General features: G+C 37.0%; 1 protein-coding gene across 1 annotated transcript in view; it reads right to left on the reverse strand.

Moving 5' to 3' along the window:
* Positions 1-4,100: 4,100 nt before the first annotated feature.
* Positions 4,101-23,098, reverse strand: part of hd (humpty dumpty) — an 82,362-nt gene continuing 63,364 nt past the window's right edge. Inside the window, exons 8-9 of the mRNA XM_083141454.1 lie at positions 15,216-15,411; positions 4,101-4,974 (exon numbers count right to left, since the gene is read on the reverse strand). Of these exons, the coding sequence (XP_082997580.1) occupies positions 4,630-4,974; positions 15,216-15,411 (541 nt within the window). The 3' untranslated portion in view covers positions 4,101-4,629. The remainder of the gene's footprint in view (positions 4,975-15,215; positions 15,412-23,098) is intronic.

Genomic DNA, 23,098 nt, shown 5'->3' on the forward strand with positions numbered 1-23,098 from the left:
CCCGTGGAGGCTGTACACGCTACTAGCTCCTTGGGGTTATGCAACCATGTTCTACGTATCACGTCACACCACCGAGCCCTAACTGTAATCATTTTCTATCTTATTATTAACTACATATTTGCCAAGTTTCGTGTTTCTATCTCATTTCCTTCTGGGTGTTGCAATTTTAATGGCGAGCAGTGTACTTAGTTCATTCAAATGAAAAGGTCCATTTTATTTTTTCTGAAAAAACGTTTTATGTGAGACAGTAATTTCATGTGTTTTGTATACCCACAGGTATATGTGACGTTTTAGTAATGAGGCATCTGCGCATGCACAAGTGTGTCCAGGTAGCACTTGTCCGTTATCTAATCACCTTCACTTTATTCCCCCCAGGTGGAATGCTGTGCTGAATAATGGAGCTGCCATTAAGGGACGGGTCCAAGGAAGAACAGTGGGGTGTCATTCGGTTTCTTCATGCCGAATGAGTACATTCAGCGGACATTCATAGGAGATTGAAAGTTGTGTATGAAATATGTGTATCGGACAAAACAGTGAGAAAATGGTGAAGGCATCTTTGTGGTGGACGAAACACATTGAAAGACAATGCTCGGCCGGGACAGTTGAAAAATCGCATTCCTAATTGGACAGTTGCTGCTATTGACAACCTTATTCAAGAAGACAGACGAATATCCCTGGCAGCCATTAGCGAACAAGTGAACGTGTTATTGGGTAGTGTGCATGACATTGTGAGGCACAGACTGGGTTACAGGAAAGTGTGCGCACAATGGGTGCCAAAGTGTTTGTCAGAGGAACAAAAAATGTGCAGAATGGGAATGTCATTGGCTCATTTGATGCGATACAGGAATGAAGGTGAGGACTTTATCAGCAAAATCATTGCTGGAGATGAATCCATCTGCCCATATTACCAGCCAGAATCAAGGAGGGACAGTATGGAATGGAAGCATACAGGATCACCAAAACCAAAGAAAAGCAAGTCACAACCTATAAGTCGGCAAACTTATGAAGACCGTATTTTTTGATGACCAAGGGCCACTGCTAGTGGATTTCCTTCCAGAGGACTCACAATTAACGCAAACACGTACTGTGAAAAACTGCATCGTCTACAGACATCAATCAAGAATAACCATCGAGGAAAACTCAGCAAAGGCATCATTTTATTCCAGGACAATGCTCGTCCCCACACAGCCAGACAGACACAGGATCTGTTGCAATCATTCCATTGGGAAGTGCTAGACCACCTTGCATACAGTCCTGACTTGAGTCCATGTGATTTTCACATTTTCGGACCTATGAAGAAACACCTCAGAGGACGATGCTTTGCCTCGAGTCCTGAGCTGCAGGAAGCTGTCAGGGAATGGTTTCATTCCCAGAACAAGGACTTCTTCTACCAAGGAATTCATAACCTTGTTTCAAAGTGGGACCAGTGTCTTACCTCATACGATGAATATGTGTAGCCAACTACTGTAATAAAGTTTCTGCAAGGAAATAGACCTTTTCATTTGAATGCACCTAATACATTATAAACAACAAATAAAATATGATCTTCTATTATCAAAAGGAAAATTGTGAACTCAGTATGACTTATATGGTGTTTCTGCTCTCTCCTGATCAGCCTTTGACATTAGGCCTACGCTAAAGCTGACGAACTGTTCATAATCTCCCCCACCCTCAATTCTCGCTAAAGTTAACTCATATCAAGATAGACTTCATTGTTGAAGCATGTAAGGAAGATCGTTCATCTGTCTACATATTGTTGAGTATTCAGCAAACACGCTCAACGGGAGTGGATGTACTAGGCAAGCGTAATGCAATTTCTACTGCATTTAGAAGGACATCATACATTATGTGGTCCACTTCTAACTTACCAAAAAATCTATACCATTTATCGGACAAGGAAACCATATTTTTAATTTCTTTTCAGTCCTTTGAAGTTGTGTTATGATTCCTCTTGCAAATTGCCACAGATCGAACAGTTTTGCTTCGTCTTCTGAACTAGAAAATATGTTAGTATTCACTAATTCATTAGGAATTGTCTTTTGATTTTGTGTCGAGACACAGGAATTTAAATTCTTCGTGCAGGCTCACATTGAAACTACATGTACGCACCCTTCTTGGTCATACTTATTCACTGCTCTAGAAATAACACAAAGCAATAAATTCCACGACGTGAGCTAACTTAAACAGCTCAAATCTTCTGGATGAAATTGTAGAATTTGGATTGCTATGTGCAATTAGCCAAAAGTGGCAGAAAAGCGAAACATAAAAAATAACAAATTTCTATGAATAACTTGAAACAGTGTTTCCATGACATTAGTTTAAAAAATCCATTGATTGTTTTCTAAGCACGAAATACCTCAAAATTAAATTAAATTTTCGAGGTAACTTCTATATTTTTATAAAACTGGACAAATTGAGGATTTATCCCATCTCCTAAACGGGACTGTCCAGATCAAAAAGGGATATATATGGTTACCCTCTATGGCAGAGATTGAAAATGTGCAAGGCCATACCTCTGCACTTCCTATGAGTCTTCATGGTAACATGCCAAGTAATGGGAAAACATTTATCTTCACTCTTTTGTTAGTACGTTTAAGGTGCAACTATCCAATACTGTTGCTATTACAAATGAATGAGGAAAATATGGCACAAACACAAAGCCTTTCCCAATTTCATTCTTCTTACTGTATCAATCAACAGCAATTTCTGGGGTGACCCTTTACAAAGACACCAAAATGCCAACAACCTCCCTTCCATGTAGTACATCCTGGACTGTATTTTGCAGACTTGTGAGGTTCTGGCATCTAGACTCACCACCATACAATACTCCGTGGGACTCGTGTTGTTTGCTGCCTGACCCTGTGGCCGAGTGGTTAGCACATCGCGATGCCAAGGGTCCCGGGTTCGAATCCCGGTCAGGCTTGGTTGTTTGTGAATGTCCATTCATCAATTTCATCATTTCATCACTCATCCCCATCTTCGCAAATTAGCGAAGAGGCACAAAACGCGAAGTAAAATAAACTAAATCAAATCGTGTTGTTTGCTGACCTTGCATGTTTGCGATTGTCTTTTAATTTAATCCATTTCATCTTATCACTATTTATTCTTACCTTTGCAATTAGCCACAGGTGGCAGAAAAGCGAAGGAAAATAAAGAAATCAATCAAACAGCAAGTTCTAGCACGAAAAAGTATATTGTTGAAAATTTATTCAACAGCGAATAAAATAATTTCTCTAGGCCAATGCTGCAAAAGAACTACAGTATCTTGGAATTTTGTAGTGTGAAAATTACCCAAAAGATCAGCTTATGCTTAATTAGTATTTTGACTACATATTTGAGTAGAACTTTATATCATCATTATTTTAATGTTGAAAGGCTAATAAATCATTTATTTTTGGGACGGTCTGATATGAAGTTTTGGCAGGTACATATAAAGTACCAATATAAAATTTATTGATACCTAGAACCGATATTCCACCATCTGATATAAAATTCCAAATGGTCCTTGAAGAACCTGAATAGTTCATTGACCTCCTTAATAAATGTTTGTTTCCAGGTGACTGCAGAGCAAAAGAAAGGTTTTTTTTAGAAAGTAGGGCATGGGAGAAAGTAGGAAGATTATATATAAAAATTACAACAAAATGGTAGAATTGTGCACTAAATTATTTATAGATACATTGCATTGGAAAATTATTGGTAATTTTACAGATAAACCGATATACCCATATTGGCTGATACCGATAGAGTACCTATTAATCTGTAGCATCGATAATTTACTTTGTATTTATGTATTGCCCTTAAAAACTTTATGAAGAAATATGAATGTGGTGGATGATCACAGATATTGTTCCGACACGAAAATAGATCACAACTGGATTGAAGTTTTGCCTCGTCACTGAGAGCAATGGGAGTGTGTTATTTCAGAAACCAGGTAGGTAGAAAGCAGCGTTCCTGTTTTTCTTAACCAGCGACAACTCTATGAACTATTAATTGTACATTTTTATCACTTGCAAACACACACTCTTCAATAAATGTAAGTACTGTATTACAGTAGAAAACAGAACTACAGTCATCAGTATAAGTGCATTTAATTATGCAATTTATGCTACTATAAACACAAAGTATTGACAACAGCCACTTTATATTGTCTCTTTTCAATGATATCTACGTCTTGTTATTGTGCTGCATTTATTAATAAAATGTATTGAATACTCACAGTATACACATAATGCATGGCAAATTCACTTTCAAAGACAATTACTACATTCAATTATTGCTTGTAGTCTTTTTTATGAACTACAGCACAGTATCAAATTATGTATGGTGATAATTCATATTTACATATTTACATAATCAAATATAATATTTACATACTTCTAGAGTAAAATATTTACCTGATAATTGGTTATCTACTTTAAATCACATTGCCATGCATACATAGAAACGTACAGGCTAATAAGAAAAAACATGATTTTATAGTGTACAGTACATCCATGAACAGAAATAGAGTAGCCGAAGATGTGGATCCTATGGATAAAATAATACAATGTAATAAAATTAAAGGCACTTCATTACAAATAAAACATGTTGCACTTCACTATGGTTAAAGCACAGTCAGTCTTTCAGCTATTATACTGTCCAAGAGTAGATTTTGTCCTTATATTTCAAATCCTCCAACACATGAACATCACTATGTTCCTTAGAGGTGCGGCAGAATCGCCTCAGAAGTTCTGGCCGCAAGCCACAGTCACTGAGATTCTCTTTGAGGAAAGCAGACGTGCCTCCCGTTGGTTCTTCAGGAGTGACCTGGGAGAAAGCACGCGTATTGTCCAAATTTACGAAAGTGGCTGAAAATGTGTCGGAAGACTGTTGCAGCATGTCACACAGATTGTGTATGGTATGAGGAAGGATCGGTCCTACAAGTTCCATCGAATGAAAATCCTCAGCTTCCATGTGAACCACACTTTGTCTAACCTGAAAATGTAAAAGGTAATTGTAATACATTGAATGTTTTAGTTATGGATTTCTTACATTCTATTCTTTATAAAACGTAGCCAGTACGAGAAACATAAAGTTGAAAGCATTAAGATGGAAGTCACGGCCAAGAGGAAGCAGACAGGTATAGATCTGCAAACAAAACAGAATCCTAGAGGAAGTAGACCATGGTGTATTGAACAAAACGACAAATGATGTTCAGCAACAGTATGGAATTGCCAAATCTACATTATCTACAATACTTAAATACATAATACGTATTGTAAATGGTTAATGTGTAGAAAGAACTCTATTGCAACAATAAAATTTGAGTCCCCGGTTACCACAAATTTTTTTAACATGAACTCTTGAGTTTTCAGTCCCTTGGGATTCGTGTTAATGAGGGTTTACTGTACTCTGTAGGCATCGGCCATTATAGCGATATTGTATATTGATAAAATTAGGTAATGTTACTGATCCAATATATCTCTGAATAGCATGTATTTTTTTTTTGTGTGTACAGTGAAACCTCGACTAAGTTTTTCAGCAGACCAAGTTAGAAAAAAAAAAGATGTGGAAAAAAAATTATACCATTTGGACCATGAAGGAAGAATGTAAAATGCAGGAAAATGTAAAATCCTGTGAGAATGTAATGTATTTTTTCTGCAGTATTTTATTCACTTGCATTTCTTACATGTTGTTTTTGTTGTTTGAAAATATACAGGGCTATTGTAAATGATCTTCCCGATTTCAAAGTTTAATAACTCACTTTTATTTATTCACAATGACATGCAACTTACGTTAAATGAAAGAAAAACTCAAAAAGTTTTAGTGTCTGGCAAAGCTGATGTTTAGTTACGCATTCTGGCGCTAGGGCAGAGATGCTAGGCATCAAGATGGCTGGAAACAAAGAAAGGAGAGCATTTTGCGTCCTGGAATTTCATGTACAACAGTCAGTTATTTGTGTCCAAGGAAGTTTTAGGACGAAGTTTGGGTTAGATCCACCAAGCGGTCACTCAATTCAGAAGTGGTACAGACAATTTAAAGAAAGTGAGTGTATCTGCAAGAGGAAATCAACAGGCCGGCCAGGAGTTAGTGATGAAACAGTTGAGCATGTGTGTGCGACTTTCATCAGAAGCTCCAAAAAATCAACGGTTCGTGCAAGCAGAGAATTGAACTTGAAGCAGACAACAGTGTGGAAGATTCTGCGAAAACGTTTAAAATTTCAACCTTACCAATTGAAATTGTTTCAGGCGCTTAAACCTACAGACAAGGATAAGAGACTTGAGTTCTGCATTGCTATGCAAAATCTTATGGAAAAGGATGGTTTCATTGAGTCGGTTGTCTTCAGTGATGAAGCTACCTTCCACCTTTCGGGGAAAGTAAACAAACAAAATGTGAGGATCTGGGCTTTGGAATCCCCATGTTTATGAAGAAGAAGTCCGTGATTCCCCCAACATGAACGTGTTTTGTGCGGTTACCTGTAACAAGGTGTATGACCCACTTTAAACGGACTTTCCTACCTTCATATGTTGAAGACATGGCTTTTCCCGCATCTGGAAGCGGACATGGAAAATTTTATTTTCCAGCAGGACGGGGCACCCCCACATTGGCACCGGGATTCAGGAGGGAACTCAACAGAAGGTTACCAAATCAATGGATAGGACGAGCTAGTCGTGAGGATCAGGTTCTGCTTCCTTGGCCCCCCGTTCGTCAGATATCACCCCGTGCGACTTTTTTTTGTGGGGTTATGTTAAAAACCAAGTGTATGAGCCATCCCTATCTAACAACTTACCTGAACTTTGAGTATGCATCCAAGAAGCAGTTGCGTCCATTGACTCTGAGATGTTGGGAAGAGTGTGGCAAGAATTTGACTATCGAATTGATGTGTGCCGAATTACAAAAGGCACTCATATTGAGCATCTTTGACGTGGAACATAACACGTATGTATGTAAAAAAAAAACTTTTTGAGTTTTTCTTTCATTTAACATAAGTTGCATGTCATTGTGGATAAATAAACGTGAGTTATTAAACTTTGAAATCAGGAAGATCATTTACATACTTCTGAATTGAGCAGGCCAACAATTATTGAATGTGTTTCAGAAATATGTTCATTTGTAATGCACTTTGCTTCTTCTGGTAGCGTGAAGAGTGCTGCATAAACTATTAAATGACTTCCTAGTGCCTCTGGCTTTCCCGGATTAATTTAATTTGATTTAGTTCATTTTACATCATTTTTCTGCCACTTTTGGTTAATCATGAAGATGAGGATGGATGGTGATAAGTTGAGGAGATGAAGGGACAATCACAAACACATATGGACAACAACACAAACCCCACAGAGGATTATACTGACTGTGAGTCCAGATGTTAGAGCAAAAATGCTGTCCAAGGTGTACTACTTTAAAGTGAGGGGCTTTTTGGGTTATCATAGGTTTAACAGTATTAAGTGCATAAATGACCTCAAGGATTTGTTGGAGGCTTGAATCTTTCCTTGGATAACTAATACATCTCAGGAAACTCTGATCTGTGTGAACTCAGATGAAACATCTGAGTTCTCATTGGCTATGATACAGAGTGCTTTCAGAAACAATAGTTGATCAAATGTGATGATGATGTGCAATGTGCAGTGAATGCATATCTGGAAGTAAAGAAATCGTAGGTTTCACTGTGATACGCCTTGCTTATTTTCAACATGAATATGTTTTATTTGTTTTCTGTTAATGTTATCAAATTTATAGTTTCTGGATTTATATGTGATTAAAGTGATAACTGAAGCGGAATTCATTTCTGGTTTCTAGACATTTGTACAACTGTCTCATCTTTTATTGAATCTGTAGTCAAGACAACAAAATGTCAGAAGATTGAATGTTGTTCGATTCAGGGGATAATGTGAATTTTGTGAAAAACGCTGTTATAAAAGGAAAAGCTGCATCTTATTATAATGTGATTGTATTTGTAAGTATAGTTGTGTTACTTTCCAGTGAATGTTTAAAGTTAAAAGGTTTTATTAAACTTGTACAATGGCAAGAAGCTACTTTATTTTGCTAATTGCACATCCTGAGAATGCTCAGTGTAGCAATAATGTACAGGAGAGTCTCATAACTCTGCCACACAGGGAGATTGGGTATCTACCGTGACGTAGTAATCCAGTGGCACTCACCCAAAAGGAACATCACAACTGGATGATCACCTTTTTTATTATTTGCCACAGATGGACTTGTGCTGCATCATCCATGCATGTTTGTGATTGTCCCTTCATCCATCCTTATCTTCCCGATTAGCCAAAACTGGCAGAAAAATGTAAAATCAACTAAATCAAATCAATCCAGAAAAGCCATAGCCAGAGGCACTAAGGGGTCATTTAATAGTTTATGCACTACTCTTCATGCCACCTGAAGTAGCAAGTGCATTACAAATGAACATATTTCTGAGACATTCATTAATTGTTGGCCTGCTCAATTCAGAAGTATGTAGAAGCTAATGTAAGTTCAAGCTCCGAGGTGCTGAAAAATCTGGAAAAATCTTTATCTACATTTGGTTCAAATCTGAAAGACAACAAGATACTGCTATCTGTGGTTTAAGTACATTAGGATGCTCGATATCAGGCGAAGTGTATTGTTTATGCTGTCTGTCAAGTAACTAATCTTGTTACAGAAACATATTTTAACGTATCATATTAGTTCAACATATTAACAGTGACTGGGATTAGGGGGAAGCCGTACTCCCAAGTATTTGCCCCAGCACTGTCGCCTTTGAATGCTACCAAGAGGAAGTAAAACTTGCCTCCCACCCCCTCCAAGGTTTGACACCCATATATATTTAAAAACAAAAACAACATATCAAACACATGTGAATGAAATATTGCAGAAAAACTACATTACGCTCTCACCAATATCACAAGAAATTGAAAACATCAAATATAGGGAAATACGTGACTCTGTTTTAAACTACATATCTCCTCAACTCCAATGAACACAATAACTGGGTAATATACCTGTTGCATTGAATTTCTTAAATAAATAAATAAACAAAACAAAAAACATTCTCTAGAGGAAATCATGAGCTATGAATTTGGTCTAATGACTTTAGGTCGTAATTACATAGTTTGTTACATATTTGCTGTTATTTGTGTCGTAAACCAACTTTTAAGCTAATTCTAAAAAGTAAAGCAAATATTTGAATTTTCCTAATTCAATTAAGATTTATGGTAGTTCTATCAAACAAAAACTATATTTTAGCAAATTTTCTGCTCTTTCATTTCGGTTATCTTTATTCTTTGCATACAATGCACCATTTTCAAGATATTATAGGTGATTGAAGGTGAATTTTTGGAGTCATATTTTCAAGATGCCAGTGAACCTACAGGTCAGTGGAAGAATCTTCAAAATCAGATTCCACAATTTATTTATATATATATATATATATATATATATATATATATATATATATATATATATATATGTATGTATGTATGTATGTATGTATGTGTGTGTGTCACATCTTCAGGAGTAGAGAGAGAGACTTTGTATAACTAAGTGACTAGAGGGGAAGAGTAAGCATGACCTGCAGTGTTGCCAGGTCCCAAAGGAAAAAAACAGTACCACAAAAAAATGGTTCTTTCGCCAGGTTTGTCGAAAACTGTGAGTGGTGGTGGTGGGGGGGGGGGTTGGTTGGGAAAAGGTGGTGGTGAGGGTGAGGATAGGGGATGAGGGGCGTTACTGGGTGGCCTTGTTCAGGCCTCGAGGTGTGGTTGCATTCATGGTCGATATGTAGGCCCTCTCCCATCTTCTACGTATTGAGGTGTTGGTGGATTGGGGCATGTAGTAGGCATCATGTAGTGTCATGGACTCCTTGCCCCAATCCAGCAACACCTCAATACGTAGAAGATGAGAGAGGGCCTACATATCGACCATGAATGCAACCACACCTCGAGGCCCCCCCCCCCCACCACCACCACTCACAGTTTTCGACAAACCTGGCGAAAGAACCATTTTTTTGTGGTACTGTCAACACTTTTTTTCCTTCGGGACCTGGCAACACTGCAGGTCATGCTTACTCTTCCCTCTAGTCACTTAGTTATACAACGTCTCTCTCTCTACTCCTGAAGATGTGACATACCATCATGAAAATTTGATTTCTTTCTTTGTCTGGTGAGTGTTTCCTCTCTCCTCTTTCATTTTTTACTTAGCCCTTGTGGCCCTCCTTCCTTTTATCATATAAAATGGGCCATCTACTTTATTGTATTCTGAGTATACAAAGTTACAAATGTATGAACAATGTCGAAATACAAAATCTGCCAAAGGCAACAAATGAGGTACATGACACACATGTCTACATAATGCATAATACACAGCAATATTATCTACATACAAAAGTACAGGTTGGGGGAAGGCAAACAGAAGGGCCCCCAATGCTGCCAAGAACTCATAATAATAAACAGGTTCCTCTGGGAGGTCAAAGATTTGGAAAAGAATGTCCATATTGTCCCAAACTGGTTTCCTTTCTGTTGCAATTAGTTCTTCAGATGGCCAAAAAATTGCATTACTTTCCTCAACCAATATGTCATTCCTGTTCTTGTCTCCTCGAGGTAAAAAAATGGCCCGTACATATGTTCACTGGAACAGAACACAATAATGTTCAGAGAATCGTGTTCATGTGTCTTTTCGGTTTTGTATATTCTGACAATGTGGCAGTTTACTTTTCCACCAAAATGCTTCATCACTGAACACTACTTTCCCCACAAAATGTTCATCCTCAAACTATAAACATCACTGTGATCGTTATGTGATAGTTGTTGCAATAGATGAATATGGTTTGAAGGACAAGGGCACAAACAACTCTGCACAAAATGCATGTTGGGCAGTGATTACGAACCTAGTAACATGAATTCCAACAATTTCTTCACATTTGTAGCAGCCAACGCACACATGAAAAACCCACTTGAGTTCTATGTTTTGGGACTGGTTTCACCAAGGTAAGTTTGGCAGTTTACCCACAAAAAAAATTTGCAAACCCAAAGATAATTTCGAAATGTGCAGTATGCCAGTAGCAGCTGTGTTGTAATCTTTCCATTCCTTGCCATGTGACGGAGTCGAGATGAACCCACCCATCATTGCAAATTGATGATTTTTTTTCCAGGGAGATATGCAAGGGAGGAAGAAAGTTGTGAAAGGAGAACAAAGAGAAACTGTTCAAGAAACAAAAGTTTGGTATTTTGCCGTCAACGGCGGAAAAAGAGCAGAGAGAGGTTATTGTTCCAATCTGTTTTTTGAGAGTGGGATCAAGAGATTGCAAATAGCATAGTGTTTTGATATATGCTCATTTGTGGCATGTAGTGATGAGAGTATTCAATGATGCAAGGCCAGACACAATGAGTGCAATACATTGGTACAGGTGCTGGAAAAATACTTTTAAAATGTCATAGGAATTAGTGTCATTTAGATGTTGTCACTTGTATTTGGAAGTTCAACGACAATTTTAAATAGTCAGAGTTTAATCTTGTGAATCCATTTCGTTATTCAGTGCATAGGAGAATCTGTAACTTATACTGTAAGTCACTGATTTGAGATAATTTTTTTGCAAAACGACTAGTTGCATTTGATTAAGGTTTCGAGGATACTCATGAAAGTGATTAAATTGAATAAGTACACTAAAAATGGTAAATAACTGAAGTGGCATTAAACTTGGGTTTCTGATGGGACATATTTATATTGAAGAAATATAATATACATTATTAAAAAGTTGTAATTACACAAAATACTGGCAATATTATTATCAGTTACAAATCAGAGTAGTTTATCAGTATGGCATTGGAAGTGATTTTTTCAGGTCAGCGAATGCTAAATTTTCTACAGGTCACGAAAGAGACCAAACAACACACCATCTCTCATGATCGAAATAAATAAATCACTGGGGCATTTCGAATTTTAATAAACCTTATTTGAGTTTGTGTTTTATAAGTCCACTATATGAACAGAAAGGCTAATTGAGACTGGACCTACACTTTAAAGTGGGATCCGAACCAATATGTGCCTTCACCTGGTATCGAACCTGGCCCCCCTTGATTACAAGATGACAACACTACCACTGTGTCATCAGGGAGGCCCAATATTTATTATTATATATTTAAATATAATTTTTACAAATTTTCGTGAAATATAATTCTGCTATCGTCTCATTATCAGTGAAAGGTGTATATCATAACTTAGATTGCCAATATAATTAGCAGAAACGGGTGGAGGTAACAACACTTCTGCGAGGCTGAGGTGCACACCCATACATAGACATAGACCACCAGCCGCCACTGCGGTATGCTACTACTTGCTATGCAGAATCTGTTGGCAACAATCATCTCCTGATAAAAATGTGTATTTTCTTTAGCAAGCATTCAGCATGCAAACCATGGCATTCTAAGAGAGCAGTCATATTTTGGGAAATGAGAGATGTGGTAGTAAATAATTACAGAGAAACTTAGTACTCACGGTTACTAGAGCATTGTTTAAAGATATTCAATTTGTTTTTGATGGAATTTAACAAAATATGAGATTACAAATGATAATGTTCGCTTTTGGAGTTTTGGGGAGATATGGGGTAAATTTTCCAACTACAGTTTGTCACATAATAATAGGAAAATCAGATTTATTTTCTGGAGTCTTAATAACATTGTGAGTTATGCGAGAACACTGATTAATTATGCACCAAAACATAAAATGAAAAATCTTACCTTTATAAACAGCACTAAATTTATATAAACTCCAATAAATACACAAATAGATCTAAAAATATTTTAGAACAAAATTCTTCTACAAGGATCATTTTTTAAAAAGTGATTACTCAACAATATGTATGTTTCCACGGTTTGGCACTCGCAGCAACAATGAATCATGGATTCAGAAAATAGCTTTATTCTCGCCTCTAAAAGTGACATCATAGTTCCACAGATTGATGCATGGTGGCAGCACTACACTAACTATGCCTTCTTGAGCAGGGGCCTCCAAATAATGTTCTCATGAAAAGAACAAATTGCATTCATCAAAATTCAAGTTGCAAAAGTAAAAGTAAAGTGCTCCCCTGTGCTTACCAGATGGTAAGAGACCTGTAGGAAGGCCAAGACGAAGATGGAGGGACAACGTTGAGATGGACCTAAAGGAAATCGGTAGGGATGGGAAAGAGTATATAGATCTTGCTCAAGTTAGGGACAGTTGGAAGGCCTGTGTTGCTGCAGCCATGAACCTTCGGGTTTAAGAAGGCTAGAGAGAGCTCCCCTGTGCTTAGCACCATGCCATGAAGGCGTATAGGGGTGTGGTGTAACTCAAGTTGCACGTGGATGAAATGCCATTAAGTGAAACAGAGAACTTGTGCAACCTTGTGGTGATGAGGCACTTCAATATCCAACAGTGGTCACCCTACTGATTAGTCAAGACCATGAAAGTTTCGACAAGCACCTAGCAACATTGAAATGACGTTTCTTGTTGCCTATAAGGTCATTCTCCTTTACCACATAGCACTGAAGGGAGTTGCCATAAACAATGAGTATTGTAGTAACTTTCTGGAGAATCACCTTGGTTCACTATTAGTTGGAAATGACCAATGCCTTTGATGAAACACCTGTTTGTGCTACACCACAAAGTGCTAGAGTGCCTCTATGGTGTGGCTATGAATCCTTGCGACTATGACTTGTTTCGGAAGCTAAAAGATTCATGTTAAGATCACTCATGACATAATGCGGTCCCTCAGTGATACATAAAAAATGATTCTGTAGACGTTATGAGAAAATTGCCAGAAATTTGTAAAATGTGCTATACTCAGCCAGAGACTATTAAAATACAGTACTTATTTTATTGTGGACAGTAGCGCAACCACATGGGAGGGGGGCAACCTTCGATGGAAATTAGTTCTAGGGGGGAGCAAATATTGACGGCTCAGTGTACTTGCAGGGGGCAATTACCCCCCCACAACTTCAAATTTTATGTAAATAAAAATACTTTTTGTAAAATTTTCTTGCTCGCTTCGCTCGCATTCCCTGGTTTTCTTGGTCTTATCAAATCCAGAACTGTAGCTAGGGGCAGCAGGAGTTGGCCCTGGGAGCCAAATGATCTAAATGAAAATAAGTTTTAAAATTTATTGATTGAGTTGTGGTTTTAAGTCCACTTTACGCACAGAAAGGCTAATTGGGACTGGACCTACAGTTTAAAGTGGGATCCAAACCACTGTGCCTCCACTGGGTATCGACCCCGGGACCCCTTGATCACAAGGTGATGATGTTACCACTACACCATCGGGGAGGCACAAAAGTTGTAAAAAGAGAGAATGCATTGGCATCCCGTGAAATTATTTGCACCCTATTAAATCAATATTGATTTCAGCCTGCAAAAAAAATTGGATCCAAAAATTTATCCAATCTATCATTGTTCTCTTTGAACGTGCTGAAAAAATAATTCAAATCTTTTGTTCGAACACAAATGCTTTAGCACCAACATCTTCGATTCTACTACTACTACTACTACTAATAATAATAATAATAATAATGCTGGTCCCAGGTTGGGAATGGACGTTTGTGAGTGTCCATTCATCAATTTCATCATGTCATCACTCATCCCCATCTTCGCAAATCAATAATTACAACAACAATAATAATAATGTTATAATAAAACATTATTATTAACATTATTATTATTATTGGTACATTTAGTCTGGTACTTGCCCCCCCCCAGATAAAAATTTGTGGTTGTGCCTCTGACTGTGGAGGACAAAGTTAAACAGTTATGAGCATGTAATCACTCTTTTTGAAATAATCTTCCTATACGTTACTGTAATCAAGTGGCGTACAGATGGTAAAATGTCTGTCAACAACTGTGATTGAAGATTGATGCACTTAGAAAACATAATGCTTTCAGAAATCTTCAGTGTTAACATAAGGAATTTTCTATAAAAATTACAGGTATAAATTTAAATATTCCGAAAACATATTAACACCATTCCTTTTATAATAACTTACCACTAAGCTGCATAAGATGTGAAGTGAACATGGAGCATTAGTGTATACTATGGGTCACCTAAGTGAGCAGAGATGACCCAGCTATGAATTTTAAGTTTTATTTCTCTATCTACCTGATATATTTTCAAACCAATCTTCAACCATACTCATTCACGGGCCATGGTACACTCTATTTGGACAGATTCCACCACAATACGGCACAGCCTCAAAATCAACTTATAATTATTATTATTATCTTACCTTCAAAGGTCTTAGTGTAGCACCACTGAAAGCTACAGGAGCCAGAAGAGTTGGAGGTACACCAGCTAGGGGTCCAACAGTGGATATCAGACTTTTGCAATTCATCAGAAAATTGAACAGTGCCTGAGCTTCAACTCCCTGGACATATATCACAGATTCTGGTCTCTTATCTACTTCCTGTTCACGATTTTTATCTCTTCAAAGCATTAAGGAAAATATGTAGACGTTTAAACAGATCTTGGGAACACATTTCATTACCAAAATTTAGCAAAACAAATGCAAAATATACCACGTAATTCAACCAAAAAACAGACAAAAAAAAAATGTGACTTGGAAAAGATTTAATTAAGGGGTTCCCAAACTTTTGCTGCTCTTCATGTCACATTTTCCTGTCCTTAACATATAAAGAAAGAAAATTGCTCATATTTGATTTGGTGTAGTTTAAACAAGAAAAAAATAGTTATTTACATTACTGGCTTATATTGTTTTGAATTTGAAAATACAAAATAAGAATAAAATTACAGAACTCTATAAAAAAAAAATTGGTATGACATAGGTTTGAGTGATTTATTTTATTCTTTAAAAAAAATGTAGTATGGATGTTGCATTTCATGGTATACATTATCATATTTCCATGATGGATGCAGTAAACATGGTTGTGCAGGCAAAATTTTGTGTTTCCGTCCAAGACACCGTATCTTCAGTGAATCTTCAAAATTAACCGGAAAAATTATCAAATTTGAAATGCAGAAACAGATTCGCAAATTTCTCCTACACAATATTATCATGTTTCTGGGAACAACAACAGAGTTTGAAAACCCTTGATTTAACTTCTCAACTTTCACTTATAAAATGCACACAGTCTTAGAGAATTGCACATTCATTAAGATTTAACAGCAGAATAAGACTTCTAGTTGCACCAAAAATTACATTCTAACAATGCATTGCATTATATTTTGGTTGCAAAATAATCTAACATGGTTTTTTTAGTGGTTTTTATTTTTATTTTATCTGCGACATTTAGTTCTGGTTTCCCAAAACCTTTTCATGCTACACTAAGTTACAATAACACAACCTCACATGGCTACTCACTCTACACTTCTAAGGAATAAATAACTGTCTCTCCTTATTTCCTCCTAGGTAAACTGGTTTTGCCTGCAAGTGTCATAGCTGGCTGTTTCTCCCCCTCCCCTCCATCCTGTAACTTACTCTTCTGGTCTTCCCTCTCCTCCTGCTTCTGGTGGCAGGGACCTTCCCTTACTCCTTTAACAGATTATTTTGCATCTATAAAAAGTGGTTACGCGAACCTTTAAGAACATTATATTTTGGTGAACACAGGCAATCATAGTTACCCAGTGAAAAATGTAGCCAACCCAGACTCGCACCCATGACACTGGTGACGAGTGGTTTGGAGTGTCACAGTAGTGGCAAGTAAAGATGTAATTGTAAATGTTAACATATAAGTATTCAATTGCATCTAAAGGTCTACTATGAAAACCTACTGAAGTTTGGCTTAAAATTCATGCATGAAACGAACAGAATAAATTAATTTGATTTAATGACAAAATCCTCATTTGCCACACCATATTTGCACAGATTTTGCAGACTTTGCCTGATACACATACTTTGTGGAAGGAAGTATAAGTTCAGTGTCATTCTACAAACATCTTATATTTGTGACATTATAGTTGGGCTTTAGTGAGATGCATCACCGAAATGCACCAATCGTGCAAGGAATAAAAAGCAAAATACGTATATGTTATGCCAATTTATTCTCATCACTTACAAGTATCCAAAGTGATTATTAGACCTCTCCTTCATAGTTGTTTTAGCAGTGTTCATGTGTTATATTTTAGCTACATTAATTCTACAGGGAGGTCACAAAGTGGGCATACCCCCCCCCCCCCCGGTATTTTCGACACTACAATGGTTATGGTTGAATGCTTGATATAAACACATACCTGATGGTTTAAGTGTCCGGAACATCGGTATGGAGACTGTCTTTTTCGTAGCAAGTGTGAATAAGACCTTTCTCGGGCAGTGACGTTCCCCTCAATACGTTCTGAAGGACCTCCAAGAAGTCCCAAAGGTGGTTAATCAATGAAACAGGTATATGTTCATATCAAGTAATCCGACTATTACCATCGTAGCATCAAAAATAAAGGGGGGGGGGACACGCTCACTTTGTGACTACCCTGTATAAATATCTCCTCAATCTTCCTTACAATAATAATGTAGTAAATCTGAAGTTGTCAACAGATGGCATGAAATACCATCTAGTAGCTAGTGTTTAGTAACTTTTTCTACTGAATATTTACATTGAACATTTATTCTACAGGTTAATTTATCTAATTTTTTCATGAAATTAAAGTACTATTAATATAAATTTGATAAAATATGATGTTCAATAGTTTCACACTTGAGTTGGATATCCTTTATTCCTTACATTGAAAATAATATATCAAGCTCAAGTGGGAAAAAAGTTAATCATCTGAAGTAAGTAGTATGTACTTTAGAACCTGCAGAGCTCAGGACTGTAGTGCTACCATCCTATGAATAGTTGTGTCATCTGCTACTTGATTAGTAGGGTCACTTAGAGTGATGTTGTGCTACACACATATTGCTCATTTTATGTCTTTTAAATGTTCATGGTAATATTATCCAGATTACTGCATATCTTTCATTGTTGTTCAAAACAATATATTTTTCTTTGCTTTATAAGTATTGTTATGACTACTAAGATGATACCATAGAACTGGCGACAAGAATTTGAACCAAAGGTAGGTAACCAGAGTTTGGTGCATGCTTATTTGTAAAATATCATTTTTTATGTATGAATATTTTAAATTTCATGTTTCATTTTTTAAATTTTGCACTTTATTTATTTCCTCCAAAATTGTATTATTTAACAATTATTTAAAAAATGAACTAACCACAATTTAAGGTTAAGAGTCTTCTACTGGCAGATCGAGATTTACAGTTTTAAAGTGGGATCCGAACCATTATGTGCCTTCACCGGCTGGGACCCCTTGATTTCAAGGCAAAGACTTGCGGCATTGTGGAGGCATGGCATTTTGGTGTAAAAATGGTGATTAAAAACATAAATTTGATTTAAAAATTATACTTATTACACAAAATTAACATTTCACCTGAAATAGCACATTTATATAGTTATCAGAGTATTAATTTTATTCCTGTGTAAAGGAGTCAATTTTTACTTCTCAAATATTTAAAGCAAAATTAATCAGTTTTCCATGATTTGCATAACTCTCAGAATAATTCAGACCTCAGAAGGTGTTGCGTGGATAAATAAATCTTAAATTTCATGTTTAAGAGTTTATTTCACATTGTGCAGTTCATTTTGCACCATTTTGTGACAAAACATGGTAGAAAAATTCACCTTTCACTTTTCAAAAACATGAACAATTAGCACTACAATGTGTTATTTCACATTTCCTGTTTTCGTCAAAAACGAAATATGCATGCCCCTATCAATGGGATCTGTTGCCTCTGAAACACTGTTGATATCAAGGGAACCTAGTGTCTTCCAGCGTGGAGCTGTATATTACCTTAAAATTTGACTTGTCGTCTTTATTCATCCACCTATTCACTCAATCCTTTATGCATTCATTCAGGTACATCGCCTGTTTGTGGCAAGATATATTGGATTTGTTATATACTGTATATAACAAGTAAGAAAGAAAAGAGTCCCACACTATGGCCGTGCAGTCTAAGGCATCATGCTTTGGGCTCTGGCTACGGGACGCATACATGTTTGAGTCTCCTGGAGGAAGCGTAACAACTTTTCTCCTGAGATTTTGGCACGTGTATGGGACCGGTGGCTACCCATCATTGTGAGAAAATTGAGGAGCTGCAAATGAGTATCGTCCTGGAAACCTAAAACAATGACAGCGGGTTAGTTATGCTGACTACATGTCACTCCATAACTGGTTTGATGATCTCCTACCTCGGCAGGTGGGGGTTAGGCCGGCAGTCGGTAGGAAGGCCCTAGCTCTCATGGGCTGTTGTGCCACGTGTTATTATTATTTATGTAATAAAGGAAAGAGAAAAACACTCCCCAGATACACAACCAAATTTTAACTTGTTTTTCAACCATTGTGGTCCACCTTCCCTTTATCCACTAATAAACAGTGGAAATGAAATATCAGGCTAAACCAGGGCTGGCTCAGTAGCTCCAGCAGCAGAGTGATAGCACGGTATACCAGACCCTCACGTTACAGTCCTGGTCAAACCTGTATTTTTCACTGAAATTCCTATGTTTACACATGGCTACCAAATTATAAAGACTTATACTCATTTGAACATTTCTTGACCAGTTCTGGTAACATATTACAATGGTGCGTTTTACTCACTATCAATTAAAATAAAAATATATAAAAAACTTACGTGAGTGAGTAGGAATGTTTCAGAACGACATTTCGGAAGTCGTTCTTTTTTTTTGAAAGAAAAGCTCATGTAAGCTGGAACAAAATCTAGATATATTTACCTTCTACATTACACTACATAATCAAAGTACATACATGATATTGGCTATAGTGCACTATGCTCCAGTTATCATTTAAGCTGTGGGAGTTAGGCATTGTGTAGGGCAGTTAGTATAGCATGCTAAGAAGCCAAGGGCCTTAGTTTCAAATTCTGGTTAAGGCATGAATATTACATTATGTTTATTTATCTATCTATTCACTCAATCCACTCTTCATTCATTCAGATAGTACATCCCCTAGGTGTGTCTAGTTATAAGGTAATACAGGGTGAGTCTAAAAGAATGAACAGATTTCAAAATGTTATTTCCAGCAAACAATACACAACAGAAACATAATCCGCACATCACTGGATAGATTAAGGTTTTGTTCGTGCACTAGCAATGACATTTTCTCATGTTGCAGGTAAATGACAACACCACAGGAAAAGTTGTTTTGTGTGCTACAATTTGTGAAATGTGAATCCCTTGTGCAAGTGCAACGTGAATTCTGCCATAGATTCAACAAGCAGCTGCCTTGTCATAAGCAAATTTAAGAGTGGAATAAGAAATTTGTCGAAGATGGTTGCATATGCAAAGGACGTCCAATGAAAATGTCGAGCGTATCCAAGATGCATTTACACGGAGCATTAGAAAATCAACAACATAGGCAAGTATACAACTGGACATTTCTCAAAAAACAGTATGGCATGTTCTTCAGCACCGTCTGCTTATGCAGCCGTACAAGTTGCAGTTAATGCAGGCATTGTACCCTGGCAACCGTGAGAGAAGGTTCAAATTTTGTACTGCACTGCAGGAGGACATGGAAGTGGACAATTTTTCAAGATTTATTATTATTATTATTATTTTGTTTATTTTTCTTTTTTTTTATGAATCAACGTTTCATCTATCTGGTAACATTAATCGACAATGTCAGAATTTGGGGCAATGAAAATCCGTGCATCATCGTCAAACATGAAAGAAACTCACCGAAGGCAAATATCTTTTGTACCACGTCTGTCAGCAAAGTGTATGGACCTTTCTTTTTTGCAGAACAACCTGTGACAGGAATTTCAAACCTGAACGTGTTTGAAAACTGGTTGTTTCTCCAACTTCAGGCAGATTCGAATGACATCATTTCCATGCAAATTCAAGATGGTGTCACACCTCACTTGGAGGTCAGGCATTATCTCAATGCTACCATTCCAGGAACTTGGATTGGATGATGTGGAGAACAAGATCTTGTCTATCATCGATGGCCTCCCTGGTCACCAGACCTTACCCCCCTGCGATTTTTATAAAGGAAAAGGTGTTTGTCTCATCTATGCCTGAGAAAATGTGAAGCATCGAATTGTTAAGCAGTGAGGTCTATACCTAGGGACATATTGACTCGTGTGTGGCAAAAATAGACTACAGTTTCGATATTTGTCGAGCAACTCATGGTGCTCATGTTGAGTGCATGACTCCTCAAGGACCATAGGACTTCAAACTTGGAACCTTCCTCTATTCAATGTGTGGATTATGCTCCTGTCGTGTATGGTTTGTTGAAAAAAATATTTTGAAATCTGCTCCTTCCATGTGACTAACACGGTATACAGCTGCATGCTGGGAGAGACAAGACACCATCGACCTCAACAGTGTTTCAAATGCAACAGATAAAGCGTTGCAATATTATATTGGATCAATAGTATATCGGTTACAAGTATCGGTAAATTTTATTGGTTTGATTTCTTTGATTGATTGATTGATTTTCTTTATTTCACTTCAACTTTTGTGCCACTTTTGGCTAATTTGCGAAGATGAGGACGAGTGATGAAATTGATGGACACTCAAAAACATTCATGCCCAGGCCAGGATTCGAACCTGTGACCCCTGGCATCGTTGCACGATGTGCTAACGACTCCACTATGGGGGCCAGTGGTTTAATTTCTTGATTGAGTTGGCGTCTTAAGTCCACTTTATGCACAGTATGGCTTATTGGGACTGAACTTAGTTTTAAAGTGGGATCCGAACCACTATGTGCTTCCACCGGGTATCAAACCCAGGACCAAATTTTATTGGTATCAGAATAAATGTTCATCTTGGTCCATCAAGTTTTTGTTACTGAAATGAAATGCTCACTTATTTGTGAAACTGGTTTTTATGAAGTTCTATTTATTTTGGTGCACTGCCACCAAACTTGAGAACTTCTTGTGGTGTTGATTGGTTTTGATTTGTTGATTTGTTTATTAAACAGTAGAGGGACAATCACATCAATGTGAATACTAAATAAATTAAGCAAATGGTGATAGAACAATTGCCTTATCTGGGATCCAAACCATGGGTTATGTGGATTTGGACTACTACAATTGGTAATAAATTGATAAATTAACTCATCAATTCATACGCTAATTTTACTAATAATAATAGAAAATATTCCGTGAATTTACTAATATTGTTCAAGGATACAGTGCAATATATTGTGAGGATGAATGTATTATGACAACTCATCTATATTATTAACTTTATGATACAGCACAGGAAGATACTGTATTAAAATTCTCATGGGATAAGCAAAAGATGTAAAGTACCATATATCAATAATTTTTCTGGTGTATAAAAACTACTGGTTTTCCTGGCTGAAAAGTCTACAGTTTATCTTCAAGAAAGACTCACTAAACAATTAATATGCACATTTAGATACACAATTACTGAAGTAGTGCTCCATATTCTTTTCTTCAGGAATGATATTCTACCAAAACAGGACAGCAGATTTGCAAATATAATGAAATTACTCTAACAATGAACTGTTATATACTGTTCAAGAAATAAATACAGGGTGTACATGAAGAATATAGCAGTTTATTTTTTTTTTTAATTTCTCGTAGCGACTGGGTATGAGAGAACAACTGTTACATAGGATGAAAGAAGAACTGTGAAAGATTTCTTAAACATACCAGCAAACTTGCACTTTCACTCATTGCCCCGTGTAATGCCACTGTTGAAAAATAGCAGCTCCACAGCAGAAAGCATTCTGCTTATCTACCGTGGCCACCACATGCGGTCGGCACCATGTGTTATTTCTTCCTTTGGAGATTTCTGAAAGACCACATTTACGTGCCACCACTACCGACTGATCTGCCTGAAATGAGAAACTGGATTGTCTCAGCCATTCAGTTCATCACATCCGACGTGCCGATACGAGTGTGACAGAAAATTGACTTCCGACTGATGTATGGTGTGTCACTAAGGGATCGCACACTAAACACTTGTCATGTAAGTTGCACAAACTTGGACAGTTCTTCTTTCATCCAATGCAACGTTTGTTCTCATACACCGTTGCTTTGAGAAATAAAAAATTGTTGAAACTACTATATTATTTTATGTACCCTCTGTATAAGTTGTACTGTAAAAGTTCAATTCA

The sequence above is a fragment of the Lepisma saccharinum genome, chromosome 20, assembly GCF_977018435.1.
Source record: "Lepisma saccharinum chromosome 20, izLepSacc3.1, whole genome shotgun sequence".
Classification (NCBI taxonomy): Eukaryota; Metazoa; Arthropoda; class Insecta; order Zygentoma; family Lepismatidae; genus Lepisma; species Lepisma saccharinum.